The sequence below is a fragment of the Micropterus salmoides genome, unplaced genomic scaffold (genome assembly GCF_014851395.1).
Source record: "Micropterus salmoides isolate LMB-PRFRI ecotype aquatic unplaced genomic scaffold, ASM1485139v1 Ms_hic_scaffold_1, whole genome shotgun sequence".
Taxonomy (NCBI): domain Eukaryota; kingdom Metazoa; phylum Chordata; class Actinopteri; order Centrarchiformes; family Centrarchidae; genus Micropterus; species Micropterus salmoides.
This window is the reverse complement of record NW_024040040.1, coordinates 4194156-4215402: the sequence shown is the minus strand read 5'-3', so window position 1 is coordinate 4215402 and position 21247 is coordinate 4194156. Positions and strand designations below refer to the sequence as shown.

Here is a 21247-nt window from a genome sequence, read left to right as displayed (position 1 = left end):
CGGTAAAAAAAAAAAAAAAAAAAAGAAGCAGCATATTTTGTTGGTTTTTTATTAACGACCTCGGTTCGGACAGGAAGTCCAAAACAAAACGGACACAGATGACCACATCTGTAGATGAGTGAGTGGGCTGGTGCTCACAGCATCATTATAAAATAAATCAAACAAAAACTGACATTAAATATTTTATTATTCTTTCAAAATCTACAGCGTCTGTGTTCAGATTTGATCTCGAACTGAAGGAGCTACAAACCCTTACAGACATGTGAAACAGGAAACAGTTCACAAGGAGAGCACGGACAACGCCAGGTCGGTCATTTACATCACAACGTCTTTCAGTTTAAGTGCTGACGGGACTCCCTCCCTCCCTGCGTCCTCTCCTACCTCCAACAGGGGACACGTGACATCAGGTGAGGGAGGTGCTTTAACGCTGTCGTCTCTGAGGGTCTAGTAGACGCACAGGTCAGGAAACTTCATCTCGTAGAGCGGCGTGGAGCGAGGCGGCGAGTGTCCAGACGGAGACGGGGGAGGACGTATGATCAGATCAAACACTCGGTCCAGTTTGGACTGAAGCAAGGAGCTCTGGAAAGAGAGAAACTTTATTTAGTATCGGCAAAATCTCACAAGACGACATGATGCAGCTGCGGGAAACCTTCTGATTAAACACTTTAATGTCTGGAGAAACAACACGTCCTCTTCTAGATGCCAGACAAAAAGCTACAAGCATAACTCACGGTTTCACAAACAGATATTTAAGACATGTTCGTGCCTTTACATTTATTCATTTAGCCGACGCTTTTATCCAAAGCGACTTACAGCTGCTGTACACGTCAGAGGTCGCACGCCTCTGGAGCAACAAGGGGTTAAGTGTCTTGCTCAGGGACGCGTTGGTATCACATAAAATTTGTTTTGATGATTGAAACACGTCAAAATTAGCAGGAAAATAGCCGAATCGGCTGCAGACTCTGTCTCTGCTGACCATCCAGACGCCGCCTACCTGCATCTGCTCAGCGACTGACCGGCCAGCACGCGACTGAGTAACTACTGACGCAGCTGCCGGCCGTCCAGACTGTTCAGTTCGGCCACAACAACAAAGACAGAGAGCGAGCAGAGGTCGGAGGTCACTCACCCTGGCTCCACAGTGAGCGGCGATCTCCTCGAAAGGAGCCGTCTGAAACCTCTCCACCAGCTGCATCCTCCTCCTCTCCTCTTCCTCCGCACTCCCCCTGTCGTCTGCAGTTTCAGAGGAAAATCATGTTTAAATAAATTGTTGAACATTTCCACAGTGATTCTGTTTGATTTTTCTCCCTTTGCACTTAAAAATAACACATTTCTGTTTCTGATGCCTCAGCAATCTGCTGGATGTGTCTTAGTTAACAGAATCTCAATTATCTACTCGTTATTTTGTTGGTTTTAAAACTCTAGTGTGTTTTAAATGATTAAACTCCCATTTTATCTTCACTATCTAATACATTCTAATAAAGTCTTCATCTCTTTATTGATTCGGCACCGATCACTTACCCATGGCGTTCTTCAGCGTCTCAAAGGTGATCTGCTCTGTCTGAGGTTTCTACAGGAGACAAAGAGAGAGACGTTATCAGACAGACGGACGGACAGAAGGACAAACAGACATAGAGACAGACAGACAGATGGACAGAAGGATGGACAGACGGACGGACGGACAAACGGACATAGAGACAGACAGACTGACAGACAGAAGGACAAACAGACATAGAGACAGACAGACAGATGGACAGAAGGATGGACGGACAGAAGGACGAACAGACATAGAGACAGACAGACAGATGGACAGAAGGATGGACGGACAGAAGGACGAACAGACATAGAGACAGACAGACAGACAGATGGACAGAAGGATGGACAGACAGAAGGACAAACAGACATAGAGACAGACAGACAGATGGACAGAAGGACAAACAGACATAGAGACAGACAGACAGATGGACAGAAGGACGGTCAGACGGACGGACGGACAAACGGACATAGAGACAGACGGACGGACGGACAGAAGGACAAACAGACATAGAGACAGACAGACAGATGGACAGAAGGATGGACGGACAGAAGGATGAACAGACAAAGAGACAGACGGACAGAAGGATGGACGGGCAGAAGGACGGACAGACATAGAGACAGACGGACAGACAGAAGGACGAACAGACATAGAAACAGACAGACCTGCTCTGGATAGAACTCAGGACAGAACTGAGGGTCGATGTCCGTCTGCATAGAGATGACGTCGCCAACACTCTTCCTCTTAGACAGACGATCTTCATCTAAAACACACACACAGTAATGCAGTCTACTCTGTGAATGGCGCCCTCTTCAGGGTATCTGGACACTTCTTACGAGCAAATATAAAGATTTCGGACAAGTAAAGCAGATTCAGCAAAGACAGAATGTATTTTATAGTGTGTGCGTGTACCTGTTATCTGAGGTACGTATGGCGTGTTGATGCGTTCGCTGTGTGTGCTGTAGCTGCTTCCTGTCAGAGCTTCGGAGATCTTTGACTGGACGAACAGAAAGTCTTCGTCCACTTTCAGCTCACCTTCTGGCAGTCTGACACACACACAATATTCATTAGTGATTTCAGTTTGACTGTAAAACACTGTATCGTCAGCAAATTAGAGAGATTTCTGTCTCTGCCACAGAAATGGTGCTTTTTTTTATAAATACTTTATTAAAGTTCAAAAATATTTATTTAGGCCACAGCTACCATTGATGAGACTGAGGTCATGTCCTCAGTAATATTTCTTATCATTAGCGATTTGTGTTTTTGTATGAGTAAGCACATCGTGAGCAATGTACAATCCAGGGTCAAATTCCTCGTATGTGTACACATACCTGACAAATAAAGCTGATTCTGATTAATGAGAAGATGTTTGTTCGGTTTGTTAAGACTTTAGCATTTTATTCTATTTTTGACTAACGCCGCATCAAGCAGCCCAGAGCAGATGAACCAGGCAGGAAGTCAGACCCAGAATGGCAGAGAGAATCTGGTCGATTTTCAAAATAAAACACCCTTGACAGATTTCCGATCGTACATCAACAGTAAACACAGTTCGTTTGTTGTAAAATGTACACGCCCTGTGCACGCTCTGATTGGTGAGTAGGACCGTAACAGGAGGCGCTTGGCGCTTGTGATTGGCGAGCAGATCTGTCACATAAGGACGACAACGGAATGAATCTGTAACTGCATGACTGTTTAAAACGGCTCAGATATTTAGTTAACCTACATTTTAATCGCCGTCTTCACGATTAGCTAATCACGTTTTTTCAAATCGCAATTTCGATTTGAAAACGATTCATCGTTCAGCCCGATTTTAAAGCAAAATGTTGGGAGATAAAATTCAAAGAAAATTTAACTGAAGTCAGGTGAATTGAAACGTTATAAAACGTTTTTTTTGTTGTTTTTTTAAGTAAAAAGCTTTTAAGAGCTTAATTAAAAAGCTTCATTTGATTTGTGGATTTTTTTTTGTTGGTAACTTTGAGTTCAGTTGAATACAAGTCGATGTGACGTTAACGCTCTCTCTCTCTCCAACATTATGTCTATGTCTCTCTACCTGGGTTTTGTCACAGAACAGGTCTTTTGGCAGCAGGTGCTCGGCGCTCTTCTGTCGACTCTCTATGACCTGCAGACACATACACAGAAAGTAAATAAACTATACATGATGTTGTGCAAACACACGCCTTCATTACCTGCTCACACGCACAGTCTTTCTTCTCACCTGTGCGACGTGTAGGCGGAGCGCTGGAGGCGGACCGAGCTGCGACAACAGGTTGAGGAAGGCGGCGCACACGGCGTGAACACCACAGCGGTTGAACACGGACAGACACTCGTGACTGGACAACGCCAGCTCCTGAACAGCCAATCACAAGAGAGAAAAAACAATTAATCAGGGAAAGGATCAACATTATTATCATCCTTACTACAGAAGCTCTGCTCACCTGCAGCGCGAGGACCAGTCGGATCAGGTCCACCACCACCTCCTCATTGGCCAGTTCCACACTGAGTACGACCAACAAGGTGATGAGGGCCTGGTAGTGGCTCCGCCCGCTGCTCTCCTCCTTACAGGTAAGGTAGACGTGTCTGTAGAGACGCTGAGCGTGCTGCATACAAAGCATTTCAATTAACTGCTTTCAAACTGCATTTAAGTTGTGATTACTGCGTCTTAATGGAGAGACATTTAACTAAAATGGGGGTTGTGTTGAATAGCTGTCTCGTTCATGATGAGTGAGCTGTATCAAATCAAACCTCTGTGGAGTCAGCATGAGTCAAAACACACGTGTGTGAAATTAACTGATTGAGGAGAGAGTTTGGATCATTTGATGTTGATCACTCAGATGTTTTGGGAAATGGTTTGTAAAGTGCTGCAACAAATGCGAGGATACATAAGGTCCCTAAAAGTTGTTTAGAACTTCATCTCTGTAATTCTCTCTGCCGTCTCAGAAGAGACACCTTTTGTGCTGTGTCAGCCACCGTAGCTGTCCTACGCTCTTTGAAAGGTGAGGGGGCAGTGGTAGACTGGACCGATGGTTGCAATTCAGAACCCTCACCACTAGATGCCACTAAATCTCACACACTGAACCTTAAAAATGTGACTCTATGTGTAATCAATGAAGGTGATTGCTGGTCACATCTCTCTTCTTCCTCTTACCTTCCTGATGAACAAATTGTCCTGTCGAGAGCATCGGTCCTCCTTCAGCTCCAACACTGACACATCAAACATCTCGCTGGGGACACAGAGAGAAAGAGAGTTTGTGATAATCAATAAGTTTTTACTCTAATAACACACAGAAGGGAGATCTTATATTAAAATGCAGTGCTCCACCAGTGCTCTCTGATGGTGACTTATATCTGCTGAGGTGTGACCTGGCAGCGGTGAGTCTGCTGCTGTTGTGGCGTCTGTCGATGAGCGAGGTGAGGATGGAGAGGACCAGCAGACGGATTTCTGGATCCTCCATCAGAGTGAAGGACAGCAGAGGCTCCAAGAAGGACGAGGGCAACGCTGTCAACAGGTTACTGCTTTCATAGCGCTCCGATACCTGAAGCAGGGACGAGGCACAAAGACGACGTTAGACTGTCATGTCTCTCACACAGAAAGGAACGTCAGTAAATATAATATTTAGGGCTGGGCACGTTAACGCGTTATTATTTTACTATTATTAGTTTGAAAGTCCGTTGCTCACTGGCTCGCTGTCATCTTTTTTCCATATCGTTACACCCGCGATCCGTCATCATGCAGCAGGTGAGCCGCGCTGATGGAAACTTGTTTTAACCAGCTAGATAAAAGGTGATGCCCTGGCATTTTATTGCTACTGTGTAAAGGGAATACTGCTGGGAAAAATCACCTGATTTGTTTAAAGTGTTTGCAAACCACATGTTATTACACTTTTGTGTATATAGCAGTACATTTAAATTAAAAGTGGCAAAACACTACTTCATTATTCAGTTATGCGCCTAACAATGCGATTAATCGCAATTAAAAAAATTTATCGTTGCCCAGCACTAATAATATTTTAATATATACAGTTCAGGAGGTAGTTTAGTAGGTAGTTCTAGGTAGGTTGGAGGTACTTTGGAATGTAGTTGGAGTATGTCTTTCAATAGGAAGGTAGTTTCTTGGTTAGGCAGTTGGTAGTTTGGTGGAAAGGTAGTTTTATGGGTAGTTAAGTAGATCGTTCTGTAGATCGGTTGGTAGTTTAGTACTTAGGAAATTCAGTCTTGTGGTAGTTTGGTGGAAAGGTAGTTTTATGGGTAGTTAAGTAGATCGTTCTGTAGATCGGTTGGTAGTTTAGTACTTAGGAAATTCAGTCTTGTGGTAGTTTGGTGGTAAGGTTTGGTAGGAAGATAGTTTGGTGGGAAGGAATTTTTGTGGGATGGTAGTTTGGTATGGTAGGTAGTTCAGTAGGTAGGACGATAGTTCCGTTGGTAGTTTTTTTTAGTATGTACTTCTAAATGTAGGTTGGGAGTACTTTGGTTTCTGTAGGATGGTAGGTCTGTTGGTAGTTCATTAGGTGGAAGGCAGTTCACTTGGTAGTTCAGGAGGTAGCAAGGTAGTTCACTTGGTAGGAAGGTAGTTCAGTAGGTAGGAAGGTAGTTCACTTGGTAGTTCAGTAGGTAGGAAGGTAGTTCACTTGGTAGTTCAGTAGGTAGGAAGGTAGTTCACTTGGTAGTTCAGTAGGTAGGAAGGTAGTTCACTTGGTGGGAAGGTAGTTCAGTAGGTAGGAAGGTAGTTCACTTGGTAGGAAGGTAGTTCAGTAGGTAGGAAGGTAGTTCACTTGGTAGTTCAGTAGGTAGGAAGGTAGTTCAGTTGGTAGGAAGGTAGTTCAGTTGGTAGTTCAGTAGGTAGGAAGGTAGTTCACTTGGTAGGAAGGTAGTTCAGTAGGTAGGAAGGTAGTTCACTTGGTAGTTCAGTAGGTAGGAAGGTAGTTCAGTTGGTAGGAAGGTAGTTCAGTTGGTAGGAAGGTAGTTCACTTGGTAGTTCAGTAGGTAGGAAGGTAGTTCACTTGGTAGGAAGGTAGTTCAGTAGGTAGGAAGGTAGTTCACTTGGTAGTTCAGTAGGTAGGAAGGTAGTTTGGTGGGAAGGAATTTTTGTGGGATGGTAGTTTGGTATGGCAGGTAGTTCGGTAGGTAGGAAGATAGTTCTGTTGGTAGTTTTTTTTAGTATGTACTTCTAAATGTAGGTTGGGAGTACTTTGGTACATAATTCTTTAGGGAGGTGGGTCTGTTGGTAGTTCATTAGGTGGAAGGCAGTTTAGTTTGGTAGTTCACCTGGTAGGAAGGTAGTTCAGTTGGCAGTTCAGTAGGTAGGAAGGTAGTTCAGTCTGTAGGTTGTGTCTGTCTCAGTGTGTAGGAGGTTTGGTAGGAAGGTAATTCAGTGGGAAGGTAGTTCTACAGTTAGTTCAGTAGGAGGTTTGGTAGGTACGTAGTTTGATAGGTAGGGACATTGTTAATGCAAATAGAACATTGAATTGGACATTGGACATTTGAATTCACCTGGAGGAGCGACTTCAACAGCATCACCTGGATCATCCTGCTGCCTTCAAACCTGAGACAGACGCAGAGATGTTAGGACCTTGAAACACATCTGTAGGTACTTGGAAACATGTAAAGTTGGGAGGAAAAGAAGCGGTACCCGGCGTTGGGTGACCCCAGGGCGGGGTAGATACCAGGAACAGGGATCTTCCCCATGATGAACAGCATGACCTCTGACCTCTGGTAGATGGGAAGCGTATTGGCGAAAGATCCTGGAGAGATAACACAGGTGCAGATGAAGCAACCAACTTTAAATATATTTAATGACAACAGGAAAACAAAGACCGCTACGAGTCTCACCGATGGTTTTGATGACGGCGTCCTGCAGAGTTTTCTCTTCAAGCGAGGTGGTTTTGCGCTTCACGGTGTTGTCATAGTAACCAGTCAGCTGGTAGTCGACACTCTGCCTAAGCTGTCGCAGTAACGTGTTGAATACTTCCAGTACTGTGGGACCTACAGTACATTTAGACAGAGCAGTACTTATATAACACGAAAGATAAGTACTTGTGGAAGAATTATACTTAACATACAGCGAATATACACAGAATATATAAATAGATAACAGGCCGCTGACTGACCTACAGATCCGGTAGCTTCTATAACAGCAGCTTCAGACAGGACCTCCACGATCCCGGCTCGGACTGAAGCCGGACTCCTGCTGTTAGCGTCCAGGTGACCCAACAGCTGCTGGATCACCAGGTGGGAATGCTGGGACTAACGAGAAGACAACGGAGTTCAGGTATCAGCTCGGAGAAATAAAGTTACATTTAAGTACAGTTAATGAAATAAGTACAATATAGTTAATTTTGTTTAAGATCCGTTATAGTCCCATTAAATTAAGATGAGTTATGTACAGTGAAGTACAGTTAAGCACATCTTTAAAATCACAATGATTTTAAATGTACTTAAATATTTAAGTTTCGTTCAGTTTAAACACATTTTCTTAAAAGGTATGTACATGTTAGCTGAACTTAAGTGACGTTAAAAAGTTAAGTTCAGTAAGTTGATTAAGTTGTTAAATTCAGTTAATATATGAACTGACAGACAAAAACACTTTGCAAACATTTCACAAATATACCCAGAATTCGAATTTATATCAGACTCAAAGTATTGTTATTTTGATTGTTTGATATTTTAGTAGTTGTTGTGTTTTTCACTCTCATTTGATACTGATTTTTTGGGGTGTTTTTAAAAGTTTTTTTAATTAATTAATTTTAAAAAGAAAATTTGTTCACGGTTTTATCTATTTGATTTATTTTCATTTTTAATATACAGTATTATTATAATAACACACACACACGTTTCTGTGTCATTTACTTAGTTTATTTAAATTTTTTATTTTTTACACACACACACACACACACACACACACACACACACACTCGCTTATTATTTACTTTTATTTTTAATATTTATTTTTACGGAATTTTTATATTTTATATATTTTTTATGAGTAGTATTTATTCTGTATTAACACACACAAACACAACTTTAATGTTTTATTTCCTTATTTAATGAAATGTATGAAATGAATTGTCCTTATGTAATTTACATGTAGCTTTGGCAATATTGTTGCTATACATTCATGCCAACAACTTAAATATACTTCAAATGTACTGTATGTATGTAATTTAAACACATTTAGGTTTAGCTAAGAACAGTTTAGTTGCGATACAATTAAGTTCCAATTAAAAGAGTTAAGTAAAGGTCCAGTCAGGTGCGGTTAGGTAAAATTAAGACAGTACTGATGAGCAGATTATTGCTTTGGGTGAATTTAGTTTTAGTTTAAAACTCACCTGTATGAAGCACTAGGTAGTCTGTACTATAGGTAGTAGCAGTGTTACGGTCAGTATACTTACTAACCTGGATGGAGTACATGATGATCTGAAAACACCGAACAGCAAAGGTCCGTCCTTCCCAAAGACTGTGACTGTCCAGGTGCCTGAAAACACACAGAAACTACTGATATATTACTGATTTATATGTTGTTGCTACTACTGCTACTAGTACTGCAAAAACAGCTGCTGCTAATACTTCTGCTGCTACGGTAATATAATAATAATTCTCGCTGTACTTTTTTAATCCTTTAATGCATTTATTTGTTTTGTGTGTAAATAAATCAACAAATCAACTAATGGCCGGGTGACAATTGGATATTCTCATTCATCGACTTTCAAAGGATTGATTCAGAGCAAAAAGTTACTGAAAACAAGCAAAGTTAATAATTGAGCTTCTTGTTTCACACATGCAGTGTGAAGAGTTTGGTTTGATGTGATGCATAACAGCAGAACAACATTTAATTTTCTTATATGTGTGAACATATTCTTATTAATTCTGTGAGACGTTTTCAACCATATTGCCAAGCCCTACTGCTACTGCTCCTACTACTACTACTACTATTACTACTGCAACTGTACCACAGAGTGTGTGTGTCTTACATCAGCACGGGTCTGATAGCGTTGTTAATGTGTCCATAAGCAGCTCGGCCCAACAGCTCTCTGAAACACACCTCAGTCTGCTCTGCAGGAGACTCACTGCGCGCACACACACACACACACACACACACACACACAGGTAAAACACCTGAGTAAAATACAGACATGTGAATCAAAAATGTTCCCCACTGATGAAATTTTTGTCAAGCTACCAACCAAACTCTGTATAATTTATTTAAGAAATCCGCTAAATAACACATTTTATTTAATTATTTAACTGTTCAAATATGTTTTGTGTAAATTTTACCTCCTAGTTTGACTACAGAATCTTATCTTAAGGAAATTTCATGCAGGAAGGAAATTTCATGCTCAACTTTATCTCTCTATGTCGCCATCTGGTGTCAGGTATACAATTTTTGAGTCAAATATTAAATTCCTTTCTTTTCATTTACTTTTTATTGCCCCCTCCAGAAAACGATCTATCAATTAATTTGATCTAAAATTAAAAGAAATAGCTTTAAAAAAATCTGGGGGGTGGGGTGATGGGGCAGTGGATACAACACATGCCTTTGGTGACATTTAACCCCTCGTTGCTCCAGAGGCGTGAGACCTCTGACATGTAAACCAGCTGTAAGTCGCTTTGGATAAAAGCGTCAGCTAAATGAATAAATGTAACATATATGTAATAGACTCATCTTCATGTCATTAAACCCCCAGAAATATTACTGAGGATATGATGTTAACAGTGTGCTGGTTATTAAATATAAATATATATGTTAGAGCTGGGCAACAATTAAAATTTTAATTGCGATTAATCGCATTGTTAGGCACATAATTGAATAATGAATTCTAAAGTAGTGTTTTGCCACTTTTAATTTAAATGTACTGCTATATACACAAAAGTGCAATAACATGTGGTTTGCAAACACTTCAGGTGCTTTTTACCAGCAGTATTCACTTTACACAGTAGCTAAAAATATTTCTTGTAAATCTCAACTTAAACATTAATGTAATCAAATCAAATATTAAACCAAAGCTGTTTGCTGCTGCCAGGGCGTTACCTTTTATCTAGCTGGTTAAAACAAGTTACCATCAGAGTCCCGTTTTCTTGTTTTGTCTGAGCAGGTATCAGCAGAAACATTTTTCTTTTATCAGGGAGCAGCAGAAACAGTCTGTGTTCAGCAGCAAGTGTCCATGTTAGAGTGAGGTGAAGTGCTCGCCTCACGCACACACCCACCCGCTGCCGAAGTTGAATTATCTTGACCTTTTTGTACACGACGTGCAGCACGAATCATTGGAAGAGAAACTGATCCTCGCTGTTTGTGAGTCAGAATCTGTTACTGTTTTACTAAATAGGACATCAACAGGAGGGAATTCACACGGCAGAGCATCCCCGCAAAACTACATGTAGGCCTGTCAGGCAAAGTTATGTAGCCCGAATATAATATATGTTTAGTGTGTGTGTACCTGTTGGTTTGTGTGTGTACCTGTTGGTTTGTGTGTGTACCTGTTGGTTTGTGTGTGTACCTGTTGGTTTGTGTGTCTACCTGTTGGTTTGTGTGTGTACCTGTTGGTTTGTGTGTCTACCTGTTGGTTTGTGTGTGCTGCTGCAGGTTGACCAGCAGAGCGGGGACGATCTGCTCCATGTGACGCGGCTCCCAAATGTTCACCTGCAGCTCGTCATCCACCGTCTTCCTGACCACGCCCTGCAGACCGCGGATCCCCGACACACGGATCCTAAACACACACACACACACACACACACACACAACTTCAGTTACTGCATCCACATCCAGTTTAAACAGACATAAAAAACTAAAGGTTTATTCCTAAACTCAATAGTTAGTTCCTGATTTAGGTTTAACAGACCTTCATATTATATCTATCTATCTGTGGAGGCCAAAATCAAAGATGATGCAAAGATGCGCCAGCCAGTGATTAACTAAAATCACACGTTTCCAAAGCCCAAGTTGACGTCTACAAACAGAGAGTGTTGATCAGTTTTCTGTCTGATCTTTCATAAACCTTTCTGGATAAAACAGCTGGTGTCGAAGCTAAGACAACGTAGGAAACTGTCGGCGGCGGAGGACTGACTTGTTCTGGACGTCGGCGTCTTCGTGCTCAGAGTGACACATCTCACTGAAGCGAGACACAAAGAAGTCGTAGCTGCGGTGGTACGACGGCGTGTCCTCCTCGATGTTCGCAAACTTCACAAACTACACAAACAAAAACATTAACGAGACAGAAAAATAAACATAAGATATGAACTATCTGACTGCATGTACTTTTATGTTAACGGAACCCAATAACAAGAAATCAACCACCGAAACTGTTCGTGTAACATGAACATAGCATATCACGTTCACACTGATGGTCTCTGTGTGTGTAAATAAATGTTAAAGTAAGATGTAAAGAGGATTAAAGAGTACATAAATAAATAGATGGTATAATCTCTGTGTATCCGCTCGGCACTACACATAAAGTACACTCTGAACTCACATGGATTACGTAGAATACGCTCTGAGTTGATGTTCCTTTGAGTGTTGCATTATGGGAGAACAGTGTCCAGCAACACTACGCACAAAAATTCCTTTAACTGTACTTCATTTGTCCTCTATGTGTATGTGCCAGTGTGCAGAGGTGGAAAGTAGAAGTACTGTACAATTTAGAGATACTTGTACTTGTATCTATAAATTGTACTTGTACTAATTGAATATTTATATTTACTGCTATTTTTTACATCTACTCCACAACATCTCTCAGGGACATATTGTATTTGTTACTCCACTACATGTGTTTGACATGTGATTAGCTTATCTGCTACGTGATACTGTGCCCAGAGGGCATGAGCACTTATTTCAACAGTGTCCTAATCTGTCCCACTATGTCCTATAGTCTCTCTTCTACTGTGTCGTCCTGTCCAGGGTGCAGTACATACAGAGTTGGTGGCGAGGATGTGGAGGTGTGGCTTGTCGGCCTCCAGCAGCTGACGCAGCGTGCTGAGGAAACTCTCCACCAGCAGGTTGATGCTCTGACAGTGACAGGCCAGCAGCAGCTGCTCCATCGCCTCCATCGCTATACACACATACCTGGAGACCACACTGACGGTGAGCGGATGTTAAACGTGTGTGTGCGTTGTGTTGTGACTCTGCGTGTACTGACCCGTAGCGGTGGCGGTTCAGCTCTCGGGTGAGTCGCTCCGACAGGTACGCGGCGATGCGGTCGAGTTTCTCCGGAGCCGACAGAGCGAAGAACGTCAGCTTCTCCATGTTGGCCTTCACCAGCCCGTCCTGAACACACACACACACACACACACACACACACACACACACACACGTGTTACAAGGATCGGATTTGTTTTATTGTTTTTAGTGTGTTTTCATTTTCAAACCTCAGCAATCTGCACGGATAGATCCCATCACCAACTGTAAAATTACTGTTAACATATATGTGTGTGCGTTTACCTCAGGGTCTTCTGGGAAAATATTATCAACCAGCCTCTTATAGCGAGGACGCAACGCCCAGCAGCAACCGCACAGACCTGCACGCACAGAGAGAGAGAGAGAGAGAGAGAGAGCGTTAACATGGTCAAACTCTTAAAGTGATACGACACCAAACCAAGAACAGAGGCTGGCTTCACTTTGGATCCATCTCAGTTATCTCCTGAAGAAGGTGACATATTTGGGGAAAAAAGCATCACAACGTCGATAGAAACTTGTATCTTACAATCAAAACATTCATTTTTAACTATTTATTGTATTTATTTTTATCTTGTAATTACATTTTAAGTCATCTAATTATGTCCATCAAATGTTAACATTTTGGCATATCACGGCACAAACTGCCATATTGCACAGTCACTATTAATAATCTATATTTTTATATTTTGTCTATTTATATATTCATATAAACACACATCCTCTCCCCCTGTGATAATACAACACTAACCTGGAGTACAAACATACATTGATTATTCTTGTAAAGGAAACCAACAAACAAACAAATAAATAAAGGTTGTTAAATTCAGTATAATGTCTATTTGAGCAGCTTTCGGTGAGACTTAACACTTCCTGTAGATGTTTCACATTAAAAGCCGACCAGAAAAAGAAGGCATTTAATGTGAAACATCTGGCAGGAAGTGTTGAGTCTCAACAACCGAGATTTAAAATGTTAAAAAGTGGAAGCAACTGCTGGATTTAAAGCTGTGGACATTTACATTTCATTATATTTAACATGTAAAAACATGGAGGAAATGTTTAGTTTGCATTAGCTACAAATTAAAACAGGAACAGGCCTCTAAAATATAATCAAAAACATTTATAATAAAGCAGGGAAATTCAAAATAAAAGCTTGTTTGTCATGTCAGCCTCATAGGGGCGCCAGTGAGTCTGCACACACTTAACCTTCTTTTCTACAGGTTCATCTTCAGTGTTTCATCTCTCTCGATGTCCAGATTAATAGATTTTGGGAGATTAAAGATCCACCACTGGTCAACTGCCAACTCATAACACACACACACACACACACACACACACACACACACACACAATGCGGCAGCAGTAATGCTACGTCTTAACGTTAATCCTGCGGGGGCTTGTTGTTACGTAATGTGTTTATGTGGTTGTTATTTAGTTAGCAGAGCTTAAAGGGTCCCCTCTTTCTCTGCAAGGACGCAGGTTCAATCCCCGGCTCTGTGAGTGCTGCTGAGAAAAGCACCGGACACACAGCGTCTGGTCAGATAATCATGATGTGTGTACGTACTCATTGAGAAGCAGTAACTTCAGAAAGACAATACTTTAACACGCCCCCTCCCCCACCCGTATGAAAGCCAATTTCTGCTAAAACACCGAAACAAACCAAAAAATCTGATGAAAAGTTGGAAATGAAAAAATGAAAGTATTTACAGTAAGCTATGAGATGTCTTATCAACATTTTTATTTACTAATTCAAACATTTGACTATTGACTTAACATCCCATAATTTTTTGCTTCATTTTCACTTAATATCTCATCCTGTTTACTTAATATCTCATCCTGTTTACTTAATATCTCAAACTGTTTACTTAATTTCTCATCCTGTTTACTTAATATCTCATCCTGTTTACTTAATTTCTCATCCTGTTACTTAATATCTCAAACTGTTTACTTAATATCTCTTAATATCTCATCCTGTTTACTTAATATCTCATAATGTTTACTTAATATCTCAAACTGTTTACTTAATATCTCTTAATATCTCAAACTGTTTACTTAATATCTCAAACTGTTTACATAATATCTCAAACTGTTTACTTAATTTCTCATCCTCTTTACTTAATTTCTCATCCTCTTTACTTAATTTCTCATCCTCTTTACTTAATTTCTCATCCTGTTTACTTAATATCTCATCCTCTTTACTTAATTTCTCATCCTCTTTACTTAATATCTCATCCTGTTTACTTAATTCTCATCCTGTTTACTTAATATCTCAAACTGTTTACTTAATATCTCTTAATATCTCATCCTGTTTACTTAATATCTCATAATGTTTACTTAATATCTCAAACTGTTTACTTAATATCTCTTAATATCTCAAACTGTTTACTTAATATCTCATCCTGTTTACATAATATCTCAAACTGTTTACATAATATCTCAAACTGTTTACTTAATTTCTCATCCTGTTTACTTAATTTCTCATCCTGTTTACTTAATTTCTCATCCTGTTTACTTAATTTCTCATCCTGTTTACTTAATATCTCATCCTGTTTACTTAATTTCTCATCCTGTTTACTTAATATCTCAAACTGTTTACTTAATATCTCTTAATATCTCATCCTGTTTACTTAATATCTCATAATGTTTACTTAATATCTCAAACTGTTTACTTAATATCTCTTAATATCTCAAACTGTTTACTTAATATCTCATCCTGTTTACATAATATCTCAAACTGTTTACATAATATCTCAAACTGTTTACTTAATATCTCATCCTGTTTACTTAATATCTCATCCTGTTTACTTAATATCTCATCCTGTTTACTTAATATCTCAAACTGTTTACTTAATATCTCTTAATATCTCATCCTGTTTACTTAATATCTCAAACTGTTTACTTAATATCTCAAACTGTTTACTTAATATCTCAAACTGTTTACTTAATATCTCATCCTGTTTACTTAATATCTCATAATGTTTACTTAATATCTCAGACTGTTTACTTAATATCTCAGACTGTTTACTTAATATCTCAAACGGTTTACTTAATATCTCATACTGTTTACTTAATATCTCAAACTGTTTACTTAATATCTCATCCTGTTTACTTAATATCTCATCCTGTTTACTTAATATCTCATCCTGTTTACTTAATATCTCAAACTGTTTACTTAATATCTCATCCTGTTTACTTAATATCTCATACTGTTTACTTAATATCTCAGACTGTTTACTTAATATCTCAAACGGTTTACTTAATATCTCAAACGGTTTACTTAATATCTCAAACTGTTTACTTAATATCTCAAACTGTTTACTTAACCCTCAAGTCTCAATGAAGTCCCAAGTTACTGTGATGAAAGTCAAGCAAGTCACAAATCATATGAAATTCTTAGGAATTCAGTTTGTTTAAACAGTTTGAGAGGTGGCAATTCAACTGTATGATCATATTGGAAGATGTAGTGAGTGTTTTTGTCCTAACTATTTTGTACTATACACAAAGGTGTTTCTAGTATTTAGTCTACTATTGGCTTCACTGATAATTGACATGGGGTAGCAGTAAGCTCTTACCATTCCTGTAAAATTCATTACTATTGAAGGCATATCCAAAGTTAATTGAATGCAGTTATTGAACCATTTTGAGTAAATGCATGGTTTTGGGGCTTCTCTGACAGATAACACTCTGAAGTGTCTAACCCTAAAGTCAGAATCACTGTAGCTGCTACTGGAAGTTTAAACACACTACAAGTAAAATATTATGCAGACAACTACAGCTGGGATTTATTAGCTGGAAAACACTGTGGGGCCAAAGCATAATAACTTACCTAGTCCAATTTTAAATTTTATACCAATACCATAGTTTTTACTTAGTATCTTATACTTTTTACTTCATCTCTCATACTTTTTACTTAATATCTCATACGTAGTCATAACAAGGTATGACTTTAAAACCAAATTAGTCATAAGTTTGTCCTTTGTAATAATTTTAGCTTGATTCACAAAACTCTGAATTTTGATATATTAGATCAGACCTATGAATTATCTTATCATTTGATTTATTTGGTCAAACGTTGAACCAACCATACCTTAATTTGGACATCATAATTTTTTACATACATAAACCATACATTTTACTTTCCACGGGTACTTTTATTTTGACATTTCTATTTTTTCTTTTCCTGGCAGAAGGGGGCTTCAGCGTTTTAAATTATATGAATGAGCATCTCTAATCCAGCTGTCAGTCAGTCTTTACAGACGCTTGGTGTATATAGTCTTAAACTAGTAAACACTGAATATGGTCAAAAGCATTTTTTATTACTAGTTCCTGTACCTTTTTAGGATAAATTATATATACTTTTGAGATTATGAGATTCATATACTTAGATACAGAATTATTTTAATAGTTTCTACAGCTGTTCACTAAAGATGAAGAAACTTTTAAATAAGACAAACTGGGAGTTAAACAAAATGTCAAAACTATTTTATCATCATCGTCACAGCATTCAGTTAACTGAAGAAAAACATTAATAAATGTTAATATTTCTCACCGTACATGAAGACGAGTCCTGCAGCTCACATCCACACTGTCACCTCCACCACACACACACATATCTGTGTTTAATCCTTTGCACACACACACACACACTGACCCCGCCTCCTTTCTATTCACTGTCAGTGGGGGGAAAAACTCATATCTCCACATTCAGCGACTGATTAAATGTCAGAGGACGATGTTGAAAATTGATTTTTTTTTTTTTTTCATCTCTGCTGTTTGTTTTAATCCCAGATATTAAAAAATGACATTTTGGGGATTTAAAGTTCGGTGTTAACGTCCTGTTTTTATTCCTGTTGGTTAACGAGTTAACGTGTCAAAGCAGTATTAACATTTTCACCAGCTCTTAACCCTGAATGGTTCCTGTGTGAGTGTGTATTACTCATGTTGTGGGGGACATAAATCTGTTTCAACAGTCCCGTCATGTAATCACCTTCATAATTAGGACAAAATGCCCAAAGTCCCAATAACATAACTCTTTTAATGTTACGATGAAGGTTTAAGTTTAGGGTTGGGGTTAGTATCCTGGAAATGAATGCAAATCAATGTAATGTCCTCTGAAGTGATGGAAACACGACTGTGTGTGTGTGTGTGATCCGGGCCATGTGCAGCAGCTCAGCGCTCTATAATCTGCTCTGGATTTATTTATCATTCCAGCAGAAACGTATCAGAAACCTGCAGAACGGAGGCTGGAAATACTCTGCTTTAGTAGTATTCAACGCAGTAAAACTACGCCGTGTTTACTGGGAGCAGGAAGACAAGAAACTACAGTTACTTGTCTGAACTGTCCCAGATATCATGTTGTTAAATGCATGAGAGGTCAGCAGTGGCTTTACCTGCATTTCTACAGTAAGAGGTCCTTCGGTGTGTGTTCAGTACGTCTTTAGAGATAATAATGTTCACATTAGGCCTCTTCAGAGATTCATCAACTAATCTCTGCTTCAGGCCTCTAGAAAGTTTGTATTTTCATTGTCTTCTATGATAAAACAAACTGAATTTTGTTGGTTTGGCCAAAACAAGACATTTTACAGACCAAACGCTCAGCCGAGAGAAGTAAAAGCACGCAGATGAACTGATAATGTAAATACTTGTTAGTTGAACCCTAATTCAAATATCGCTATATTTTAGAAAACAAGATTTAAACCCGATTAGGCTGCACCTCCACTGAAACTGGTGGAAATTGTTGGCCGAGTGAGGATGATTATTGAGATGTACTGATGTATTGAAAATGTACTGCGTAGTGTAATGAGTAAAATTTGTCTGAATGTTTGGAACTACGATTTAACAGATTGTATTTCGACCGTGTATTGCAAGTACACATTTGAGGTATTTGCACTTTACATGAATATTTGTCAATTTCTACTTCTATTCCACTACGTCTATTGTACTTCACTACATTTATCTGCCAGCTTTAGTAACTGGTTATTGTACAAAGTAAGATTTTTAGTTGTTCAGAGTTTAAAAAACTTGTTTTGCTATAAATTAAACTCCAACAGTTTATCCAAGTACAGATAGTACAGAGATTTAATTAGCAGCTTTTTTGATGATCGTTTTTTGATTATTTGAAAGTATTTTTTAACAATAAAACAACAAATCAGAGGAAAAGACGAAGATGAAAGTGATGAAAACTACGAACAAACACAGGATGAACTTTGCAGACTGACTAACTTTATAAACATTATTATATGAAAGGAACCTTTGTGTTTCAGTTTCAGTGACTTGAACACATCTGCTGCCTTCATGAACCCGATCATCACGAATGCACTTGTTATTTTAAAGCACATATGAATGAATTTTAAAAAGTCACTTAATGTAAAGAGGCGACAGCATCAGGTGGAAATATCTCTTATTTCTGAAGCGGTTACCTCCGGGCGTCTGATGGTCCAGCACAGAGCAGAGGTCCCGCAGGAGCCTCCGAGGAGCCTGGGACACGGTCGACATGGCGACGGCCCTCGGCAGCGACATCCCCCTGGTCAGGCTGGGTATGCTCACCCCTCGGGGTATGCTGGGCATGGTGGGCATGCTGGGCATGGTGATTCCTCTGGGCAGGGAGCTGAGCAAGGTAGGCATGGTCACCCCCCGCGGCATGCTGGGAAACCTGGGAAGAGTCCCCGGCATCTCCGCGGTGATCTGGCTGCGACGGGGTGTGAAGGTGGAGTCGTCCTGAAGAAGAGGAGGAGGAGGAGGACGGAGAGGTGGGATGAAGGAAGGACTCTGAGCAGAGGAGAGGAAGGAGTGAAGGAGGAGAAGGGAAGAGGAGGGAAACCAAAAGCTTCTCTCTCTCCTTCCTCCACCTCCTGCCTCCCCACATTCCTCCACGCTTAACCCCTTCAGTTCACTCACAGGGAGGCAGTAAATACACAGTAAATACACAGTAAAACTCACTAAATACACAGTAAATACACAGTAAAACTCACTAAATACACACAGTAAATACACAGTAAAACTCACTAAATACACACAGTAAATACACAGTAAAACTCATTAAATACACAGTAAATACACAGTAAAACTCACTAAATACACAGTAAATACACAGTAAAACTCACTAAATACACACAGTAAAAACAGTAAATACAGAGAGATCCGGCACTAAGGATCAGACTTGCCTTAAAGGTTTGTATTACTGCTGATGGCTGGTACATTTATTCAAGTACTGTACTTAAGTACAACTACTGAGTATTTCCATTTTATGCTGCTTTACAGTTCAGAGGGAAAAATTATACGTTTTTCTGAAAACTATAGTTACAGCATTTGATCAATAGATAAAGTGGGATACAGTGGTGTAGATTAAAGTATAAAGCAGTAAAAGCTGTGATATTAAAATACTTATGTGTCAATGCATCACTAATAATATTCCAAGTATATGACTTTCCATACTTTACCTACATTTTAAAACTTTTGTTCTGCTTTGAGTGCCGCACTTTTACCTGTAACAGAGTATTTGCACAGAGTTGTACTGTTACTTCTACTTAAGTAAAGTACTTCCTCCACTGTTGCCGGGGGCAGCAGGACACCGCGTCACAGCTTCAGGCTTCACTCGACCCATACGTCACGCTGAAGATCATGTGCTCATATGATCAAAAGCTTCAGAACAGCTGCTAAATGTGCTGCTGATGAACTGCTTCCTACCCAGCCTGTACTGCAATACAAGTATTTTACAGAGGTATTGCACAGTAGGAGTGTTAACAACGCAGAGTATTCCCTTCATATAGTACTGGATTAGTGGTGCATTAAAGTGCACGCAGCAGGTTGCAGCTGATTTCATGTGATGATCTAACGCGTCGCCGGCTGATCAAATGTTAATCTGAAAATAACCGCAGCTGTCTGACACACGAGCTGAAGACAAAGATTATTAAAGCTCACTGGAAAATCTGGTTCAGAAGATTAAACCAGCACAGAACGCAAATACTCAAGTAGAGTACGAGTACCTTAATAACATGGCAGTCACACTCAGAGGTCCTACCTGCTCGACTCCAGCCCTGCGCTCTTCCAGCGGTTCCCTCCGACGGACGGACGGCTGCTTATGTAACATCTGCTGAACCTCGACTGGCTGGACGCTCCGGATCAGCGATCAATAGGTTTGATCGACACAGCGCTCCGCAGGCTGAGCCGACGCCGACATCACAGCATGTTCCCAAAAACTTTCTTTACATCTGGGAATTTAAACTCAAGAGTTACAAGTTCAATAATACTGCTAAAATATTTGTAGTACTTTGTGAGAGAACATCAGAGCACAGGGTGTACTGGTCGTGTAGTCGTGGTATCAAAACACTATTTCAAGGCGAGCAGCGTCCATAAAGGCTGCACCAGGAGGGGAACACCACCAGCCTCCTGCTGTGGTGACGGAGGAGGAGGAGGAGGAGGAGGAGGAGGAGGAGCAGCAGCGCCCCCAGCTGTGTGATGCTGGTTACTGCACTTCTGTTTCTTTGGGTCTGAACCCAGAGGATCCTGAGTGGAGCTTAAACGGGTGTTTCAACATGTTTGTGCTGTAGGAACGTGTC

General features: G+C 40.0%; 2 protein-coding genes across 3 annotated transcripts in view; one reads left to right on the top strand and one right to left on the bottom strand.

The window, feature by feature from the left end:
• The window catches only part of LOC119916213 (NLR family CARD domain-containing protein 3-like), a 795320-nt gene that overhangs the window by 221010 nt on the left and 553063 nt on the right, over nucleotides 1-21247 (top strand).
• The window catches only part of LOC119898749 (protein EFR3 homolog B-like), a 21518-nt gene continuing 440 nt past the window's right edge, over nucleotides 170-21247 (bottom strand). Inside the window, exons 1-23 of one of the 2 annotated variants that reach the window (XM_038713079.1) lie at nucleotides 20710-21247; nucleotides 19109-19406; nucleotides 12957-13033; nucleotides 12655-12782; nucleotides 12431-12581; nucleotides 11587-11708; nucleotides 11080-11229; nucleotides 9496-9591; nucleotides 8921-8999; nucleotides 7636-7771; nucleotides 7358-7510; nucleotides 7158-7269; nucleotides 7019-7070; nucleotides 4892-5064; nucleotides 4677-4752; nucleotides 3967-4128; nucleotides 3747-3878; nucleotides 3586-3650; nucleotides 2444-2580; nucleotides 2197-2294; nucleotides 1519-1567; nucleotides 1127-1230; nucleotides 170-579 (exon numbers count right to left, since the gene is read on the bottom strand). The exon at nucleotides 20710-21247 is cut by the window's right edge and continues 440 nt beyond it. In XM_038713079.1, coding sequence (XP_038569007.1) covers nucleotides 445-579; nucleotides 1127-1230; nucleotides 1519-1567; nucleotides 2197-2294; nucleotides 2444-2580; nucleotides 3586-3650; nucleotides 3747-3878; nucleotides 3967-4128; nucleotides 4677-4752; nucleotides 4892-5064; nucleotides 7019-7070; nucleotides 7158-7269; nucleotides 7358-7510; nucleotides 7636-7771; nucleotides 8921-8999; nucleotides 9496-9591; nucleotides 11080-11229; nucleotides 11587-11708; nucleotides 12431-12581; nucleotides 12655-12782; nucleotides 12957-13033; nucleotides 19109-19406; nucleotides 20710-20778 — 2754 coding nt within the window. In that variant the 5' untranslated portion in view covers nucleotides 20779-21247 and the 3' untranslated portion in view covers nucleotides 170-444. Of the gene's footprint in view, nucleotides 580-1126; nucleotides 1231-1518; nucleotides 1568-2196; nucleotides 2295-2443; nucleotides 2581-3581; nucleotides 3651-3746; nucleotides 3879-3966; nucleotides 4129-4676; nucleotides 4753-4891; nucleotides 5065-7018; nucleotides 7071-7157; nucleotides 7270-7357; nucleotides 7511-7635; nucleotides 7772-8920; nucleotides 9000-9495; nucleotides 9592-11079; nucleotides 11230-11586; nucleotides 11709-12430; nucleotides 12582-12654; nucleotides 12783-12956; nucleotides 13034-19108; nucleotides 19407-20709 lie in introns of those variants that run through there. The other variant, XM_038712997.1, reaches the window with a different exon arrangement.